General features: G+C 48.2%; 1 protein-coding gene and 1 pseudogene across 1 annotated transcript; both read right to left on the bottom strand.

Annotated features, from left to right (window-relative positions):
- Positions 1–2,691: 2,691 nt before the first annotated feature.
- Positions 2,692–19,455, bottom strand: GLI1 (GLI family zinc finger 1). Its single transcript, XM_066615259.1, has 11 exons — positions 19,359–19,455; positions 17,971–18,069; positions 14,053–14,248; positions 13,648–13,813; positions 13,220–13,327; positions 10,999–11,139; positions 9,090–9,239; positions 7,783–7,947; positions 7,353–7,583; positions 6,227–6,500; positions 2,692–4,745 (listed from the first exon to the last, which is right to left on the bottom strand). The coding sequence occupies exons 1-11, from the start codon at positions 19,453–19,455 to the stop codon at positions 2,692–2,694; spliced, it is 3,681 nt and encodes a 1,226-aa protein (XP_066471356.1).
- Positions 5,939–6,058, bottom strand: LOC136642744 (5S ribosomal RNA; annotated as a pseudogene).
- Positions 19,456–20,363: the final 908 nt, after the last annotated feature.

Genomic DNA, 20,363 nt, shown 5'->3' with positions numbered 1-20,363 from the left:
TGTACTCAAGTTTCCGTTGTCCCTACTTTCTTTGTTGAATGGGGTTTCTGAAATCTCATTAGGAAAGGCAAGAGAAGACTAAGTGCACAGACTATAGGCAATGAGGTTACTCCCTGGCTCCACACAATACCACCTTTGAACCTGAAAAAAAACCTTACTGGGTCTCTCACCTGAGTCCTCTAAAACCCCCACAGTGCACATTTTCCCTGTTATTTTAAAACAATCACCTCTTCCAACAGCTACATACAAGTTTGTGCTGTCAGCAAAGTGATTTTGGACCCAAATAATCTGGTCCCTGAGCTATTTTAGACACTTGTCATTCACGAATGGAACACTAGATGGAGCAATAACTCAGTAGTAGAGTGCATGCTCTGAATGCCCAGGGTCCCTCAGATTCCCTCCCCCCCCCCCCCCCAATCTCCAGCTAGAAGTACCTCACACATAGCCTGGGAAAGACACCTGCATGAGGCCACTAAAGAGCCACTGCCTGTAGAATGCAGTGGTAGGATTGATTGATCAAAAGGCTGACTTGGTATAAGGCAGTACCACATGTTTGTATCATGTAGCATTCTCACTCATCTCTCTTTCAAGTGTCCCCCATTAAAAAAACAAAGCCATTAAAAAAACAAAACCAAACACCTGTGTGATTGGCCAGCATGGCTTCTTCTGTTAAAGTGCTTTTGAAATGGTAAGAGCAACACCTTATCTGCTGTTGAAAAGGGATGTCATTGCACTCACATAGGATCAAATCAAAGAACCCCGCAAAATTCCTATACCGTTAAATCCTTAAGTGCGATGGGAGACAAGATTGCTGTGGCTCCTCCCATCCTTCCCTCCCTAAACCTGTTCAACCCTCCCCCCTCACCAGCTTGCTGTGTGCCATATCTGGAGCACTGATCAATTACAGCTGGCTGGACAACCACACCACACACCCTCAACCCCTTGCTGCTTCGGGAGGTTTAGTGGGGTATGAACGTAATGCTCTCTATTTCCTGCAGGAGGTAATGGGTTTTCAGTGAGGTGTCACTTTCAATGACATTCTACATGTCATTCCTAACTATGGAAAAGTCTAGTGGGGCCTCTTTTGGGTAGAAATAAGCCCTCACTACTGCCTCTCCCCCAGGTCATTTTGCTTGGGGTAGGCGGGGGACGGGACGGGACGGGACAGGATGGACAACGGACCGATAGAAAGGATCAGATGCAAGCCCCCTTTTGAGTCGCTGGACCTGACTTGAAATGGAGCCAGATCTTTTAGGGTAGTTGCATTTTGAACTCCTACTACTTAACCATTATTGCAAGGCCTTATGGCTTGTGAATTCTGTTGTGTGCTTGTGAATGTGTGTTTGTGGCAGTCATAATATTTGTGGGTGTACAAGTGAAGCATCTTTGGTGCAAACCAAAGGCACCCTCTGCACATGAAGGAATGGTGGGTGTAAACTGGATGTTCAACCTCATCCCTGTTTTGACACAGCATGTTACATGTGATTATCTGGGTAGGAGCACTTATTAACACGTGTACTGTGTGACCCATCCCTTAAATGTAAGTTGGCCTCAGGTCCAAATCTAGCTAATGCAAAAAGGGACCTTGGAGAGGTATGTTTGGAACCATCAAGCAGACAGAAACCAGCTTCTAGCAGGAACGGCTGTGGTGACATATCCTGAACCATGGTGTGATATTGTGGGTTTTGTTATGAGTGCTTCCTTTGCCGTCCTCCCATCTTTATGGCTGTACCTGCAGGACGGGAACTAATGGTGAGAGCCCAAGCCAAAGTGGAGCTCAGGAATGTGGGAAGAACTTTTCCAGCTGGTTTTGGCCAGGCAAGACGTTTCTCAGGTGGGAAGGCAAAGGTCTGAATGAGCCTGAAGTGTATCTGCTGTGTGAAAACAAGCACTTGCCATTAAACAGGTGCTTCTATTCCTACTGGCTGCCAGAGCTATAGGGGAACAGTGGCAGAGAGCATGCCAATATATTACCTTTCTTCCAAGAGCTCTTCCTCCCCCACTGATTTTGCAAGAAGAATCCATGAGCAGGAGATGAGATTCCTGCTTGCTCAAGCCCACAGATTGTTCCTGCAAAATCCAGCTAAAGTTTCCATGATCTAAAAAGAAGGTTTTTGTTTTAAATGGTAGTCCTCCATGGAGAATCATGTGTTCAAGGTAGGCTAGGCTGCCAGGCCAACAGACCCTCTGGATTGGTGAACCAGATGCTCGTGGATATCCCACAACCATGGGGCTCACCTCTCAATGTACAGAGAACTCAGGAAGAGGCACTTTGGAATGCTGCTGCTGCTTCTCGATAATACTGACACTGCTGTGGCGGGGGGAGGGACAGACAGGAGGAAAGATAAGAGAAATAACGAGGAGCTCCTGAGTTTGCTCTGCCAGCTTGGCGAGTCGAAGGAACCTACTGCCTTTCCCACAGACCCCCATCCTTCATCCAGTACCATCAGCACAGTCCTCAACATGGTCCCCACCTTGTTTGGGGTGTCTGAGGATGCAAGACAGATGCTGTTTGGTACCAAGAGCAGCCCTGGAAGTGACTATCTGGGCTCTCTGTCTCTGCAGAAGCCTTTCCCAACCTTAATTAAGTTATTTAGTCCAACCCAGTAAGAGGCACCCTTATCTCTTCTTCTGCCAGTCTGGTTCTGGTTGGAAGCAATCCCCATCATCTCAGCTGTAGGGCAAACCCTACTAGGAGAGGCTGTTAAGGAACTGGCTTTCCCCTGCTAGTGAGTTCAGCATGGAGCTCATATCCCCCACAGCCATGTTGGCTGGACCACCAGGTGGGGAAGTGGGACTGAGGGCTTCTGCATCATCCAGGATGGCCGTGAAGTCCAAATGGGTATTCTCCAAGTCCAGAGTATCCAGGCTGTTGGATACCTGCTCCTCCGGCAGGTAAGAGAAGGAGTCTGATTTGAGGACATCCATCCCAGGGGCAAAGGGCCCACCAGGATCCTCCGCCACACAGCTGGGTGGCTGATTATGCCTTTGGTGGGCACCCATCAACTTGTGCCCAGCAGCTTTGCCCAGCTGCATGTGTATCTGGCTGGAGAAACAGGCCTCGTCGGGGCCGTGGAGAGGGGGTAAACGCATCATCCGGCGGGGACTGCCATCGTTGGGGGGTTCATAAGAGGGGCTAGCTTGATAGCTCAAGCTGCTTTGTCGACTCAGTGGCTTGGCTCCGCCAGGAGGATGCGGGACCATCCCTGGGTTGTAACACTGGCCGCTGGGGTTTGAAAGTGCTTTGTTCTCCATGTCTGGTGGGGGCCTGTGGGGATAGTTTGGATACTTGGGGCCAGGGTAAGGCTGGTGCTGCTGGCATGGCCCATTCTGCATTCCCTCCACATCCATCAGGACATCACTGCCCGGCTGCTCTCCCCACATCAGGGCTTGCTGGGACTGCACGTAACTTCGCACCATCATCTCCTTGACCTGCAGCATGGGGGTCTGAGATCTCTTGCTGGGCGGCTGCCCCATGCCAAAGCAAGGGCCCTGCTGGCTCTCAGCTTGGTACCCATCCCCTCCACAGACTGGTTGGGCCTGGCTGTAGGGCAGCTGCTTCATGCCCTGGCAGGAGGCCAGAGCTGGGTCGGCCGCTTGAAACTGCTGCTCAGCTTTGATATGCGGATCCCCAAATTGGAATGTCCCTGGCTCCACTCCCATGTGCTTGGCCTCAGGGACTGGGTACTGGGCAGAGTGACATGCCAGCCCCACGCCAGCAGGTGGTGCAGGATTCATCCCTGAGCTGTCACTGTCCCACTGCCTGGCTGTATGGAAAGCTGGGTTCATCTGGCACTGGGGTTGGATGTATTCTGGCTGCTCAAAGCCACCCTCTAGCTGCCCGTGGCTTGCTGGACTCATCTGCAAGTCACCCATTGCCCTGGGGGTGTCCCTATGGGCCACATGGCTCTGCAGCTCCATGTTCACTGCTTGACAAGGATAGTTCTGCTCTTGGTAGCCAAGGTAAGGCTGCATCTCCAGAAGTTCCTGCTCTCCAGGTGGGATGGTTGTCTCCAAGAAGACATTCTCACTGATGCTTGGTGGTCGGGGTGAGAAGAGGTGGCGTTGCAGGTTGGCATCAGAGCTGCCAATCACCTGCCCACTGGCTCTGGCCATGCCTGCTGGGCTCATATTGCTGAGACTTTTGAACCGTTGTACTTTTGGAGCAGGGTGGGCCTCCCCCACTGTCTGGGAGGGATCACTGGCTCTGCGGGCACTGTGGTTCAGAGCCAGGTGGGGGTGGAGGATGCCAGTGCTGTAACTGTGGTACTCATTGGCACTGTGCCTACGCATGAAAGGAGGCAGACCTGAGCCTGAGTAATCCCCCATGAAGCTGGACTGACCAGGCCTCTCCATATTGGGTAGAGGAGTTGGGGGGGACCCGCCTGTTGCTGCAGCATACTTGGCTTTGAGTCGGTATTGTTGTGCTGGTGTCAAATTACTCAGCCCTGGAAGACCTCCGCAGTGGCTGGCCTCACTGGAACGCCTGGAAGCATCAGGAGAGATGGGATCATGTGCGTCAGGTGGGCCGAGCCCATTAGGGGCCCCCCCTGCTGGCTGATATGGGGACACCATGGAGGAACGCCGGCTGACCGTGTAGGCTGAACTGACAGTGCTGGTGGTACTACCGCGGCGTTCACCTGGCAGGGGGAGGGAGGGCAGGTCGCTGGATGACAGCTCCATGATGCGCCGGTGAGAGACAGCAGGGGGTGGCCCACACAAGCCAGACATCTCTCTTGCTGAGCCTGTGAAGAAGCAGAACAACTGACTCAAAGGAGAGGGGGAAAAAAAACAAAAACCAAGCTAGACCTGAGCTAAGCACCTGGTTTGAAATAACCTACTGCAGCATGCTGATTAGGCTGAAGATAAGCCCTGACTAAAAGGGACAGGGTTCCTCTTGCAAAGCACTTGCACACATGTCCGTCATTTAGAACCTCCTTATGAGCTAGGACAATGATGGAGAACATTTTGGGCTTGGCCTGTCAGACATTAGAAAAATGCCTAAGGGCCCAGTCCTATCCAACTTTCCAGCTCCGGTGCAGCTGCACTGCAGCCCTGAGGGAACAAATGTTCCCATACCTTGAGGAGGCCTCTGTGACTGCCTCCCCACCACAGGATGCAGCACATGCCTCATTGGCACAGCTGCACCGGCACTGGAAAACTGGATAGGACTGGGCCCTAACTTGACTCTGCTGGTGTGTCACATACATGTCCAAACAAAAGAGAAAATTCTTTACATATTGATATATTTTTTTTAAAAAATACAATCCATTCGTGTGGTGGAAACACCAAATAAATACAAAAATGAAATGTAAAACCAACTTTGTTGTTGTTGGTGAAAGCTGGCATGTCACCCAAAACATCATGCTGTGTCACCTTTGACACGCGGGTCATAGGTTTGCCATCACTGAGCTAGGAGGAGGTTTTCAGCCTGCCAGCTGCCTACTTGACATTTGTCTGCCTCTAAGTCTCAGGACTATTTTCTGGGTGAGTTGGGCAAACAACAGGGTGCCTGTCCTCTCTAGTTTAGAGTTAATATAATACACTACAACAAGGTTTCTCAAACCTTGCACTATAATAGATTGTACATATTAAACATTACATTATTACAGTATATCATTATTATGTTGGAGTTCCCTTAAATATTTGCTACACACCTTATTCTTATCTAGGGTTCCAAGTGGTCTCCCAACCAAAGGACTGGCAGGTTCACACCCACTTAGCTTCCACAATGCTACCACATCAGGTATTCCCAGATCAATCACTGGATGTAACTTTTCCCATTACTTTAAAAAGGGGGCAGAGCCAATGCTGGGAGCCGGCAGCACTCAATGGCCATCATCAAAGGAGGATACATGTGTGCCAGCTCAAGTCCAACAAGAGAGTTTTCGTTCCTCCCTATGGTTGGCAACCTTCAGTCTCGAAAGACTATGGTATAAGCCTACAGCACCCAGTATTCCCAGGCGGTCTCCCATCCAAGTACTAACCAGGCCTGACCCTGTTTAGCTTCCGAGATCAGACGAGATTGGGCATGTGCAGGGTAACAATTGCTGCCGTTCCTCCTTAATAACACCATAAAAAATTAGCCTTCAAGAAACCCTGATGCTTCTTTGCTTATGATCATGCTGAACTATAGCAGTGGGGCGTTCTCTGAGCATTCTCACTGCCTCCTGGAAATCAGATCCTTTTCTGAATTTTGAGACTTCGCAACGCCTTGCTCACATACCTGCTCCAGAGATAGAAGGCAGTTTGAGGCCCTTTCCCAGCAGGGGCTTGCGCAGTTGCTTGAGTTTGTCAATGCGCAGGTTCTCCAACTTGCGCAGGGCTGATAGTCCGGATGTGCCCATGGACTCTGCTGGTTCTTCCAGCACTGACAAGTCCTCCAAGCTGCCACCTGCATTCGCATTCATCTCCACGCCGCTGTCGTTGTTATTGGCGCTACCCAAGGGGGAGCGCTCGCTGCTGCAAGAGGACTGGCCTCCAGGGCTGGGTTGTGGTTTCTGGAGAAGGGGAGGGGGGGGTAGAAGCACATCCACACCATATTATGAACTGTGGTTTCTACACTGACTCAGGGTTGCTTCTCATGTTAATTTCCTCAACTTGCTTCTTAAGATAGGCCTAAAGGAGGAACCCAAAGATGTCTGAAAATGTATCTGTGAGTGTTAATGCACTGCAGCCCTGCATTAGTGTTTTTTTTTTGTTTGTTTTTTGTTTTGGCAGCCACATCACACAGCTGGCTCGCTTTCAACTTGTGGCCCAGTAAGACACACCGATCCTTTTCACACATGCTGCTTTCTAACCCAGGTCTCCCCCACCCTGTATAGTGTTGTTGTGAAACAGGAACTGCTTTGATTCCAACCTCTTTTCCCTGGATCTATTGTTCACATATATGATTGACCTGCAAGCCCATATACATGTGTCCATACCTACTTTTGGCTGATGTACAAATAACCTTTCCACATATCTTTGCATTGCTTCTGTCATATGGCAGGGGTCCAGTGCTCACATTAAGAGGGGAAAGGGGACTCTTAATAAGATACACAAGCCCTGTCCCCTAACTCCCCCCAGTTTTTAGTCAAATCACGACCCCCCCCTATAGCTTTCTAGAAAGGGCTAAAGAAGACAATACAAAAAATAAGGGGGTCTGGCTCTGACCGACCCTCTTGTAATTCTAGTATCATCATGGGTCAAAACAATATAACATGGGAAATGGGCCTCAGTTCTCTCAAAATATTGTATCCCCCACAACAATCCAACATAATCCTCCCTCTTCCTTGCCCCTACACATTCATGATGCCCCTATAGTGGAATTCATCTTCCCTTCTCCCCATTTCCATCTCTGTACTTCTTACCAAGTTAGAATCAGGCACCATGAGCTTGCCCTCTTCCTTCCTGCCCTCACTGTCTCTCTCTTTCTTCAGGTCACCATGGAGGGCGAGAGTCCGGTTACTGGGCACTGTGTCACCGCGGTGCTTCTTGGTGATGTGGGCATCTGGTCCATGCACTGTCTTGACATGCTTGCGCAGGGAACTGGGATCCGTGTAGCGCTTGGTGCAGCCAGGGATCTTGCAGACATAGGGTTTCTGCCAGAATGCAAGGAAAGCATTAGTCTCATGGTGCCTGCCCTGCCTCCGTTTAGCTGCCACTAGTTGGAGTGTGGTTGAAACACTAGGTCAGACCATATTGGGGGGGGGGGGGAGGCTGTCTTCTTTTTAAAGTGAGCAAGGCACTGGGCTATACCATTTCCCTGGGCCAGGGCTTACCTCAGTAAGTTGGCCATACCTCATTGGAATGTGTCCGGTTCTGGTGCTTGGCCCGGTCTGAAGCGTTGGAGAAGGCCTTATTGCAACCCTCATGCTCACAGACATAGGGCTTCTCACCCGTGTGGGAGCGCAGGTGGGTCTTGAGGTTCTCCAGTCGTGAGTAGGCCTTATTGCAGCCTTCAAACTGTAACACAGCAGGAAAATGACAGATTACTCAGTAGAACTCTTCCCCTTGGGCCTTTTATCCTCTCGCCAACCCAAACGTGTAGATCTGTGCACAAACAAGCTCATTGTTGGCTAATGGTTTTAACTGCTGGTATGTTCTGCTGGTTTTGGTTTATTTAGGCTTGATATTAAAAGTATTTTGCTTTTATGTGTTTTATATTACGTATGTTATGCTGGTTCTATGATTATGTCAGCTGAATTATCTGACAGTTTGAATGATCTCAGTACAGAAAAAGGTAAGATAAAAATATTTTAATACACCAACTGTTCTGTACCTCTGCACAACTATAAAAGGCACAGGAACTCTGTTCTCTTCATCTGGGTAGCCCTATATAACAGGGTCGCAAAATTTTAAGGGGATAGAGCTCCTCTAAAAATTACGTAGAAAGTAGCATTTTAGCAGGGAGTGGCTTTTAGTCAAGATGGGGTACACTCTGTGCAATCTGCCCCAAATCTTGGCCAAGGTAAACCAAATTCTGCACCAAGGAAAGGTGACTTCTGTATTCTACACAATTAATTCAGACAGAGCAAATGTGTGCATCTGCAAACTTGATTCTGCTTCTGTAGTCATGAGAAGAAGCAGAATCAGAAAGGGAAACTGGACGACTGAATAGCTCCACTTCCCTGGTCATTGACAATCCAACTCTCCCTTTAGCTTCTGAGGTTCCATGAGGCACTACCCATACATTTCCAAAATTTTCTTTGCAGCCTCAAGGCCTAGACACTTGCTTTTTTCATTTCTTTAAAATGAAAAGAAAGCTCAGAGATTCCAGAAGCTGCATCCTGCTGTGCTGAAGTTCTTGCATAAACCACAGGCACGTGTAGTGTCTATGAGACATCTGAAAGTTCTATGCAAGTTGGCATTTAGCCCATGACTGGCACATTGCACACAGAGCAGTGGCGACACTCAGCTAGTAGGACACAGCCTGGGGAAGCTTCTCTTATGACTAGTATGTGCCAAGGAGGTTGTGTGACTAGGCCCTGAGTGGATCCCTAGAATGGAAGGCCCACAACAGGACATGGCACACTTGCACCTCTCATTCCAACCCAGCCATCTTTCCTAATTTTCCCACATACTCTGACTAGGTCCGTTCCACTCACTGTGCACTTGTGGGGCTTCTCTCCTGTGTGGCGCCTCATGTGGACAACTAGCATGTACTGAGCTTTGAAGGGTCGTTGCTCCCGGGAGCAGTCACGCCAGTGGCACACAAACTCCTTCTTCTCCCCATGGATGTGTTCATTATTGATGTGCTGCAAGGTCAGGGGAGAAAACCAGTGCAGAGGCAGAAAGTCAGTGGAAGTGGCCATTTTGGGATTCATAAAAGAAGTGTTCATAGATGAGAGGAAAAAGAATTGCTCCACTGAGGGCAAGACTAGAAGCTTGCTGAGATGAGATCACAGCATTCATTCATTCATTCATTCATTCATTCATTCATTCATTCATTCTATCTATCTATCTATCTATCTATCTATCTATCTATCTATCTATCTATCTATCTATCTATCTATCTATCTATCTATCTATCTATCTAAGAAGTGGTTTGGCTTTTACATTAGTAATCAAGCAAATACATTTAAACATTGGAAGAGGCTGTGTTGTATAACAGTTAGAGCACTGGTCAGTGCAGGATGGCCTGCATTTAAATCCCCGCTCAGTCACAAAGTTCTCTTTGTGGTAAATCAGCTGTCATGGGGCCTAGCCCAATTTACAGCTATTGTATGAAGAGAAAAGGGAGTGTTTCTATTTAGTCAAGTGTGTTTCTATTTAGTCTATTTTATTTAGTCAAGGAAGGATGAGGTATAAATATAAAGAATTAAATATAATTGCACATTCCAGTATCTCAGTGAAAGGATCTTTCCTGCAAAGACCTTTTAAGGCCTTAAAACGTCACTTCTGGTTTAAAAACAACAACACAGAAGTGACCTTTTAAGGATCCTGAAGCACCTAGAACAGTGGTTCTCACACATTTAGCACTGGGACCCACTTTTTAGAATGAGAATCTGCCAGGACCCACCAGAAGTGATGTCATGACTGGAAGTGACATCATCAAGCAGGAAAATTTTTCACAATCCTAGGCTGCAGTCCTACCCACACTTACCCAGGAGTAATTCCCATTGTTAAAAGAATGTATATAGTAGCTTGTTAAAAGTACAGGTCTGTAACATTTCCCCAAATGCAGTCACATACCATGGTAGCATCAAGTCTAATATATTAAAAATAAAATATTGAAATGAATGGGGACCTACCTGAAATGGGCTCATGACCCACCCAGTGGGTCCTGACCCACGGTTTGAGAAACACTGCCTTAGAAGGCATTCTGAGGGCTGTGGAGGCTGCATGAGGTCTCCCCGTCCCTCAGAACACACTCTGGAGCTTTTGGAAGGTCCATATGGGTCCAACACTGCAGGTTTGGGGACTCACGGTTAATGAAATCCGCAGGTCCTGAATCCATGGATACCGCAGGCCCACTGTACTGTTTTCTTTAATTGGCCCACTCTGACCCACCATAAAGGGTAAGAGTGAGTGCCCAGGCAGCTGAACATTTCAGTGACTCCTTAAGATTGGATGCCATTTTGTTGTTTTTGAAATGAAACATGCTAGAAGCGTGCTTGAGGCCTGCTAGAAATGTCACTTCCTCCTGTCTCCGATCTGAAGAACGAGTGCAGCCTGGATTCAGTCCACAAGATCATGAGGGAGCATTCAGATGCTGGGCAGACTGAGTCCCTCTTCATCACACTTCAAACTTCTATAGCAGATCACAGAGAAGATACTTGGTCTTTGTTTTCACCCTGCCGAATGCTGTTACTTCATTGTCTCAACGAAGGCAGACAACTGCCATTGCAATTCATCATGATTTATAGCTTTGATTCTGAGCCTACCTTATGCAAAAAGGATAAGCAGGCATCATTTGCATATCCTGTCTCAGGGCAGTAGGTTGGACAAGACAACCATCCCCATTCATTCCAGGGCCCTCTAGTCCCCAACACAGGTAGATATCCCGTTACTCACGTGCACCAGCTGCTCCTGGGTGTCAAACTCTTTGGAGCATCCTTCCCAGTGGCAGTTGGTTTCATACACAGCCTCGGCCTCCACCTTCCCATCTTCCTTCTCCAGTTCATCCCGGGGATCTAGCATTCCTAATAAGGGGTCCTGAGATGGAGGGTAAGAGAAATACGCCCAGAGGTTTTTAAGGACAATTTGTCAATGATTCAACCCAATTTCTCCCAGCACAGTTGAAAGGAAGTGAGGAGGTAGCCTCTCCGCCCATTGAGAGTTAGTGGTATTAGGGAGTTTTTTTTGCACATGCTTTTGTGCCTTGTAGCTGCTGTGAGGGAAGCACTTCTACTATGGTGCAGAGTGAGAAGCCCTGGCTCGGTGGCAGAGCACATGTTTTGCATACAGAAGGTTCCAGGTTCAATCTGCAGCATCTCCAGGCACCTCAGGGAGTGCAACTGGGCAAGGAGAGAGCGCTGCCTGATAGACTTGAAAGAGCTGCAGACAGTTGCACTACTCAGACCCCTGCTCTGACTTTGGACAAGACAGCTTCAGCTGTTTAGTCCACATACAACGTTTTTTCATGCGCCTCCTGGTTACCTCACGAGTGACTGATTGTGTGAAGCCATGCTTAAAGTGGGTTTGTGGCATGGGCAGCTTTCTCTCACAGTGGAGCTATGAGATCTTTTTCTTCCTGCACTTTTAAATGACTGGCTTGTATCCATATGGTACGCTGACACAAAGGCCAAAGGAAAGTAGCCGCATTTTACAACAACAATAATAAAAGACACAGGAGGTCAAAATGTCTCCCTACACATCCACTTACTTAACTCCAGCTGTCATTTGCCTACTCAGACAAAAAGGGTATTATACACTGTCTGAAATGACCTGATAGGGCTCTGGTGAATCTCCAAAGGGAAGGGAATCTGATCAGACTGGAGCAGCTATTGAGAACGCTTCTCTTTCCATATCCTTGGCATCTGAACATGCCACACAGATGAGATTAACTGGTCCTTTCCATCCATGCTGGGGACTTTTGGGGGGATGCACAGAAAGAGGCCCCTAAAGTTCACACATTTTCTTACTTATGGTAGAATTGCATTTAACACTAGATTAACGTGGAGGTGCAAAAGGAGCTGTTAACAGATCTGATATCACAGATCATTTTTTCTTAAGAGTTGGATTCCACATTATATTATTATGTGAAATTTAGTCTGTTTCTGCCTAAACGTTCTCCCCTTATAGGCAATGAAAAAGGAGGGACAAGGCACTCCCTTGCAGCTAAGCTTCCTTCCCTTTCCAACAGCTAGCGGAAGAGCCCCATGAGTGGGAAGAGCTAAAGGAAAAAGCCAAGTCGCAGTTCCTGCTTGTGAGTATGATTTGGCTCTCTCAATCCTCCAGGGGTGCAGGATAAAGTGATGGACAGCTATCAAACCCATTCAGTTTTACAAGTCTAGCAGAAGAAAGTCTTCAGGATTCTAACAGGCAGAGGAGAGCTGCTTTCCTGTGTAATAAGTGTAAAATGTGGCCTAGCTCTTAGATCTCTGATTTAAGGTGCAATCCTAACCAACTTTCCAGCCAACTGACTTAGCCACAGTGCAGCCCCCAAGGTAAGAGTAACATGGAGTTAATATGCCCTTGGCTTGAGGAGGCCCCCTTGACTAGCTCCCCACTGCAGGATGCAGTGCACGCCATACTGGCACAGCTATGTCAGTGCTGGAAAGTTGGTTAGGACTGCACCCTAACACACTCAGCAGAAACATATAGTACAGCTCTTCCTGGGCCACACCATTTTAGATGACTTATGGAGGAATCTTCCATTTGAATACTTTCCTCCCTAACCTGCCTGCGCATAGAAAAACAGAATACCAAGGAGAAATCTAGTTGTATCCTTTGTATGGTACTCTTCCACCAGAAGCGGTTTTTTGACCCCACAAAGCAGCCTCACCACTTCCATAACTACCTGGAGTCTGAAATGACACAGTTGAGGAGACATGGTCTTGCTATACATGTAGGTGAGTTCTTATCTCAGCAGTTTACCAGTAGGAAGCAAAATGAGATGTCATCTATCCGTAATATGGTGTGAGAGGATCATGGTTTTATGCCCTTTGTGAGAACTCCCCCCTCTGCCTCTTTCTCTCTGAATGAACCACTCAGCACACTGCTAACAGACTATGGATGTGAAGAGAGTGTGCATTTGTGTATGTGTGAACATGTTGCTATGGCCTAGTGTTACCTGTGTCCCCGTAGAAGCTGGGCTGGAAATGTCACCCTCCGAACACTCCTCCAGGCACTTGGTGCTCAGGGCATCCAGAGGGCTGCCCAGGCTGGGCTCTGACTTCAGCTGCGGGAAAGAGATGGCGAGAGCTCCAGGTGATGGCGCCCTCTCCAGCTATAGCCCCTACCCAAATGAGGCCTTTCTCCCTCTTGCCTCTGCAGCCACCCTTCTTCCTCCCCCCCAAAACAGCTGGACAGATCATTCTAAGGATCTACCAAGAGCACCAAAGTACCCTTGGCTAGTTGGTTTTTTAAGAAAATGTATTTTTGATGTGGATCCTATTGGCCTGCACAACAGGGACAATGCTGATGGGGGGCTTTTGGTAGTCCTACACCTTAGAACACTATGCGGAGAAGGGCAGTATGGTGGATTTGATGTGCGCTTACCTGGCAGTGCTTCAGCATCCCGCGGGGTGGAGGCATATGGTGCATCATCCCTGCTCGGCTGGGCATGTGCTCATGAGGCCCACAGGGGACCATAGGTGGATTGTGGCCAAATGACATCCCCTGCGCTTTCTGGTGGCCCATGGGGCTCTGGAACCCAAGGGACGGGCTGAAGAGGATGACAGAACAAAGCATGAAGCATGACTGCACAGTGGCATGAGCGTCTCTTTCTCTGTTCCCAGGAGTGCAGAACATGTTACTGAATACGGAATTCAGTTTTCTCAACATCTCAACTGTAGTATAATCTGTTTAGTTTGGTGCTAGTTGAAAAGCACAGCGTAAAGTGGTCCTTAGAGAGGCGGAAGGGCCCTGCCTTCCACGAATCTAACCAAGAAAAAGAACCCCTACCTGACGGTACCAATGGAGAGATGCCCATAGGAGCCACTGGCTGAGGCACAACGTGAGTTTATGTAGGCCACCAGAGAATTGGGAGAGGTGCGGATGACAGTCTGCAGGTCTATACTGGCATCTGAGAGTGGGGAGATGGACAGTGCCCGTTTCTTGGTCAGCTTGGCTGTGCTTCGGGGTGTAGAAAAGCGTGTACCTGGGGTGAAATAGGAAGAGATGTTTGTGTCTAAGAGGAGGGATCTGGGATGAAATTGACACTAATGGGAGCACCAATAGAAGTGCGCCCCCCCCCCCAAACAACATAGTGACTGCTGGGGCGGGTGGGATAACTGGGTTATTCACTGAATAAAAAACAAGCATGCTAAGTAGTTCAAGTCATGTGCTGTAACTTCTAGCTTGACACTTTGAAGCAAGTCGCATTTTCAGGATCAAACTGCTGTTTCATAGTGATAACTTTCAGCAGGAGAACAGCAGGGAAATAAATACTCTCTCATCTCCCTTTTTCAGTCGGTGATGGGGACTGGAAGGAGGGCAGATCAGGACCAGAAAGGGAGTGGGTTTGGCAGGGCAGTACCCACCGAATCCAAACCTCCTTTCCAGGCTCAATCTGCCTTCACAGATCCACGAGGACATGCACCAGCAATATCACTAGTGCAGGTCTGAGTTGACCCCCCAGGACAGCAAGGGACAAATGCTCCTTTCCCCCCTAAGAGGGCGCCAGAGGTTGAAACTCCCCCACAAGTTACAGCAGGTGCCACCTTGATGCTGCTGCATCGCTGCACGGGGAGTTTGCTAGTATTGGTCTGTAAGTGTCACATGCCATTTGGTCCTTTACACACAGCTGATTCAGGGCCGAGAACTCCTCACTCCTAAGAGACTAAGGGAGCAGTAGAAATGGTCATCAGCCCCTTCATCTCTCACATGATGTGCAGCTCTTCACACACACACACACACACACACACACACGCACGCAAAGCCAGCCTTGGTCAGCCTTGGTTCCACTAAATCCAGGAGAGTGCCCGCATGGCTAACCAGCCAAGTTAGAGAGGCTGTGAAGGGCGAGGAAGCTTCCTTCCGTAAATGGAAGTCTTGCCCTAATGAGGAGAATAAAAAGGAACATAAACTGTGACAAAAGAAATGTAAGAAGGTGATAGGGGAGGCCAAGCGAGACTATGAGGAACGCATGGCCAGCAACATTAAGGGGAATAATAAAAGCTTCTTCAAAAATGTTAGAAGCAGGAAACCCACCAGAGAAGCGGTTGGCCCTCTGGATGGTGAGGGAGGGAAAGGGGAGATAAAAGGAGACTTAGAGATGGCAGAGAAATTAAATGAGTTCTTTGCATCTGTCTTCACGGCAGAAGACCTCGGGCAGATACCGCTGCCCGAACGGCCCCTCCTAACCGAGGAGTTAAGTCAGACAGAGGTTAAAAGAGAAGATGTTTCAGACCTCATTGATAAATTAAAGATCAATAAGTCACCGGGCCCTGATGGCATCCACCCAAGAATTATTAAGGAATTGAAGAATGAAGTTGCAGATCTCTTGACTAAGGTATGCAACTTGTCCCTCAAAACGGCCACGGTACCAGAAGATTGGAGGACAGCAAATGTCACGCCTATTTTTAAAAAGGGAAAGAGGGGGGACCCGGGAAACTATAGGCCGGTCAGCCTAACATCCATACCGGGTAAGATGGTGGAATGCCTCATCAAAGATAGGATCTCAAAACACATAGACGAACAGGCCTTGCTGAGGGAGAGTCAGCATGGCTTCTGTAAGGGTAAGTCTTGCCTCACAAACCTTATAGAATTCTTTGAAAAGGTCAACAGGCATGTGGATGCGGGAGAACCCGTGGACATTATATATCTGGACTTTCAGAAGGCGTTTGACACGGTCCCTCACCAAAGGCTACTGAAAAAACTCCACAGTCAGGGAATTAGAGGACAGGTCCTCTCGTGGATTGAGAACTGGTTGGAGGCCAGGAAGCAGAGAGTGGGTGTCAATGGGCAATTTTCACAATGGAGAGAGGTGAAAAGCGGTGTGCCCCAAGGATCTGTCCTGGGACCGGTGCTTTTCAACCTCTTCATAAATGACCTGGAGACAGGGTTGAGCAGTGAAGTGGCTAAGTTTGCAGACGACACCAAACTTTTCCGAGTGGTAAAGACCAGAAGTGATTGTGAGGAGCTCCAGAAGGATCTCTCCAGACTGGCAGAATGGGCAGCAACATGGCAGATGCGCTTCAATGTCAGTAAGTGTAAAGTCATGCACATTGGGGCAAAAAATCAAAACTTTAGATATAGGCTGATGGGTTCTGAGCTGTCTGTGACAGATCAGGAGAGAGATCTTGGGGTGGTGGTGGACAGGTCGATGAAAGTGTCGACCCAATGTGCGGTGGCAGTGAAGAAGGCCAATTCTATGCTTGGGATCATTAGGAAGGGTATTGAGAACAAAACGGTTAGTATTATAATGCCGTTGTACAAATCTATGGTAAGGCCACACCTGGAGTATTGTGTCCAGTTCTGGTCGCCGCATCTCAAAAAAGACATAGTGGAAATGGAAAAGGTGCAAAAGAGAGCGACTAAGATGATTACGGGGCTGGGGCACCTTCCTTATGAGGAAAAGCTACGGCGTTTGGGCCTCTTCAGCCTAGAAAAGAGACGCTTGAGGGGGGACATGATTGAGACATACAAAATTATGCAGGGGATGGACAGAGTGGATAGGGAGATGCTCTTTACACTCTCACATAGTACCAGAACCAGGGGATATCCACTAAAATTGAGTGTTGGGCGGGTTAGGACAGACAAAAGAAAATATTTCTTTACTCAGCGCGTGGTCGGTCTGTGGAACTCCTTGCCACAGGATGTGGTGCTGGCGTCTAGCCTAGACGCCTTTAAAAGGGGATTGGACGAGTTTCTGGAGGAAAAATCCATTATGGGGTACAAGCCATGATGTGTATGCGCAACCTCCTGATTTTAGGAATGGGTTAAGTCAGAATGCCAGATGTAGGGGAGAGCACCAGGATGAGGTCTCTTGTTATCTGGTGTGCTCCCTGGGGCATTTGGTGGGCCGCTGTGAGATACAGGAAGCTGGACTAGATGGGCCTATGGCCTGATCCAGTGGGGCTGTTCTTATGTTCTTATGTAGTCTGCTGGTGACCAAGCAGCACTATACTTCCATGTTCCTCCTCTGTGGTGTTAGTATCTCTTTCATTTCCACTGACTGCTGCACTCTGTCTATCCACCTAGACTCCCACCTGTCCGCCCAGCCTGAGCCATGTCTTGGCCATGGATTCAACTCCTGGCTCTTTTGCCTGGAGACTAAGGACCCAATCCTATCCAATTTTCCATTGCTGGTGCAGTTGTGCCAGTGGGGTGTGAGCTGCATCCTGCAGTGGAGGGGCAGTCACTTGGGCTTCCTCAAGGTATGGGAACATGTGCTCCCTTACCACGGGGCTGCATTGTGGCTGCAATGAAGCTGGAAAGTTGGATTGGATTGGGCCCCAAGTTCTCTCCTGCTTACATATGATCTCTCTAAACTGCTTTCTTTGCCTCCATGAGATGATGCAGCTGTATCACAAAATGTTGTGAAATTTCACTGCAAACTAGCTAGATAATGCCTACTGTAATACTCCAAGACATATAGAGGTGATGTATTTATTTGCTGGACCTTCACCCAAAGTATTACTATTGAAAATGCTACTTGCCTCAAAGGGTCAACCTATCAACACTTGTTAAATGGCACAACGGTGCACTTGCCTCTTCAGTAGTGGGAGTTGCTGTAGCAAAAATACCAGGCTCCAGCTGCCAGCTGGAGTTTCAGCCTAAGCTTATCTCTCCCACCAATCTGTTCTGTATCCCATAATATTCAATTCCCCCCTATACCCCCTCCTTCATTTCATCCAGCTCCAACCCCTCTAAACTCACCATCACTATGAGGAGTTTGTTCCACCCCTTGTGCCATCCCGTAGGTGTGGTGATTGCCTATGGCGTTGGCCTGATGGTAATATGGCAAGTCATTGATCCCTGGAAGAGAACCAAGCAAGTCATTAAAATCAGAAGCACATTACCCTGATCGACAGGTCCTCACATGCAACACGAACTGTATGCAACACCAAGTCCAAGTCCACCTTTGCCAGCTCAAGTAGGGAAATTGTGGGGTGGTGAGGCAGACTGTAGAACAAAAGAATTCCTAATCTATCCCAAGATCCCAGCACCGAGTACGGGCATTCAAAGCAAGCATTCTGTGGGTGGAACAGCTGCTAAGGAGGTGGAATCCTGAACTGATAGACTGCCTCTTTGCCAACGACTGAGTCGTGACTGGCACTGTGATGAAAACCAGCTGGGTACAATTAGTTCTAGAGGAGTGTAAGAGCCAGGCCTATGATGGAGGCAAGGCAGATTCTCCCAGAGCAGGTTGAGAAGGTAGTCAGGATACTTTGGGCCAGGTGCCAGGCAACCACACCTCTAGGGAGACTAGTAAGGATAACCCCCTCTCCAGTGCACCTCTGAGACGGTGCCTGGGCATGGCCGCTTTGATTTGGGATCAGACAGAGGAAGCTCGAGAGCATCCTGATAAGAGGAGAGAAGGAAGAGATGGACCATGGGACACTAAGCAGTGACACTGCATAGCCCTTACAGGATGGACTGAAGTCTTGCTGAGCCTAGGAGGATGGATGGATGAATGGATGGCAAGTGTAAATATGGATTGGTGATACTATATATTATTGGGAAGAATTACTGGGGAAATTGTATGCAGCAGTTGCTTTCCAAGTATGTTCTGAGTAACCCCAGGGATCCTAGGAAGCCTACCAGGCGCTCCTCAATGAGAAGGTCAATAATAGCAGAGAAGTGTCCCTGAAAGGCACACTACCATTGATCTTCCCCTGCAAGTTGTGCTGATTGTGTTCTAGGGGAAAAAAGGGCACTCTCTTCTACTTGCCTAGAGAAATTGTGAGATCTCTCAGGTTGATGCTCCATCAAAACTGAAAGAATACTACTACTACTACTACTACTACTACTACTACTACTACTACTAACAACAGTATTTATATACCACTTTTCAACTCAAAGTTCACAAAGCGGTGAACTTTGTGGACCTCCACCCCAAAAGGGTCTGAAATATAAAGGGATTTCATGGCAGATATGCAGGGGCCCCACAACAGACAAATCAATGTGAAGAGGGTTATGGGAATTTCTTGCACAGAAACTTGACCAGCAGGCAAATTAAGATGGTTTGGATGGAGTGTTTAGTGAGTGAGTGAGTGAATGATGCAGCTCCTTTTCCATGGCCTGGTGGCTGCAGTGAGACTGACCTTCCACCATGGTGCTGGGCTGGCCTTGCCCATGGAGAGGCCGAAGGTAGCAATGGTCCACGTAGCTGTTGACTGGTGGGTTCATTGGATTGAACATGGTTCATCAGAGGCTGGGTGCAGTCAGGGGCACATCTGCTTTTTGGAGGGTAAGGTGGGCCAGGAGGAGGCACTGTTCCTGCTGAGGGATCCAGATCTGAAAGACAGAATGTGGTTTATGTGAGTAAGCTAGAGAGAGCTATGCTATCCACAGTCAGTAATGCATTGGTTCTGGAACTGTTCTTGCCTGGCTTCACAACACATCCTGGCTTGCATCAACTTTAATGGGCATCTTTTATGACTAATTCCAGTAATAGTATCATTATCATATGGCCTTCTAGAGCAGGGGTGCTCAATAGGTGGATCGCGATCTACCGGTAGATCGCGAGGCAAAATGAGTAGATCGCAGAGTGCCGACCCCCCCCTTCAGGTGCCTCTGGGAGGAAACGTTGGGAGTAAGCCCCATTGTACTCAATGGGGCTTACTCCCAGGTAAGTGTGGCTAGGATTGCAGCCTCACAGCCTAATCCTAGGCATGTCTAGACAGGAGTAAGTCCTGTTATACTCAGTGGGGCTCAAGGTACACCAACATACATTGTACACATAAATGTTATATATTATGATGGCGTGAACATTGTAAAAAAAACTCTGGTAGATCTCCAGGCCTTGCTGGGTTTCAAAGTAGCTCTCGAGCCAAAAAAGTGTGAGCACCCCTGTTCTAGAGGGATGCCTCAGATTTCATTTGGCATGGTTTTTGGTGTGGGGTGAGTGTGTTCAGAAGCCCTTTGCTGGATACCTTGATGGTTAGGCTGTTTAAAAAGCAGTGATTTTAAGAGCATTTGTTGTGTTTGTTTCTTGTACTTCATAATAACTATAGCAACATTATCTATACCGGACAAACATGTTCTGGGGTTTCTCAATTATCAGCAATACTGCCTGGATTCCAGCAGAGGGAGCCAGGATCCTATAA

Source organism: Tiliqua scincoides, chromosome 2, assembly GCF_035046505.1.
Source record: "Tiliqua scincoides isolate rTilSci1 chromosome 2, rTilSci1.hap2, whole genome shotgun sequence".
NCBI lineage: Eukaryota > Metazoa > Chordata > Lepidosauria > Squamata > Scincidae > Tiliqua > Tiliqua scincoides.
This window is presented reverse-complemented; position numbering and strand designations above follow the sequence as displayed.

Bases quoted from the DNA above. Each gene is read 5' to 3' on its own strand.
- GLI1 (XM_066615259.1), bottom strand. From the start codon at position 19,455: ATGTTCAATCCAATGAACCCACCAGTCAACAGCTACGTGGACCATTGC. The intron at 9,240-10,998 runs GTGAGTAACGGG...CTGACCTTGCAG, and splicing joins CCCAGGAGCAGCTGGTGCAC to CACATCAATAATGAACACAT. The intron at 6,501-7,352 runs GTAAGAAGTACA...CCCCTTCTCCAG, and splicing joins TGGTGCCTGATTCTAACTTG to AAACCACAACCCAGCCCTGG.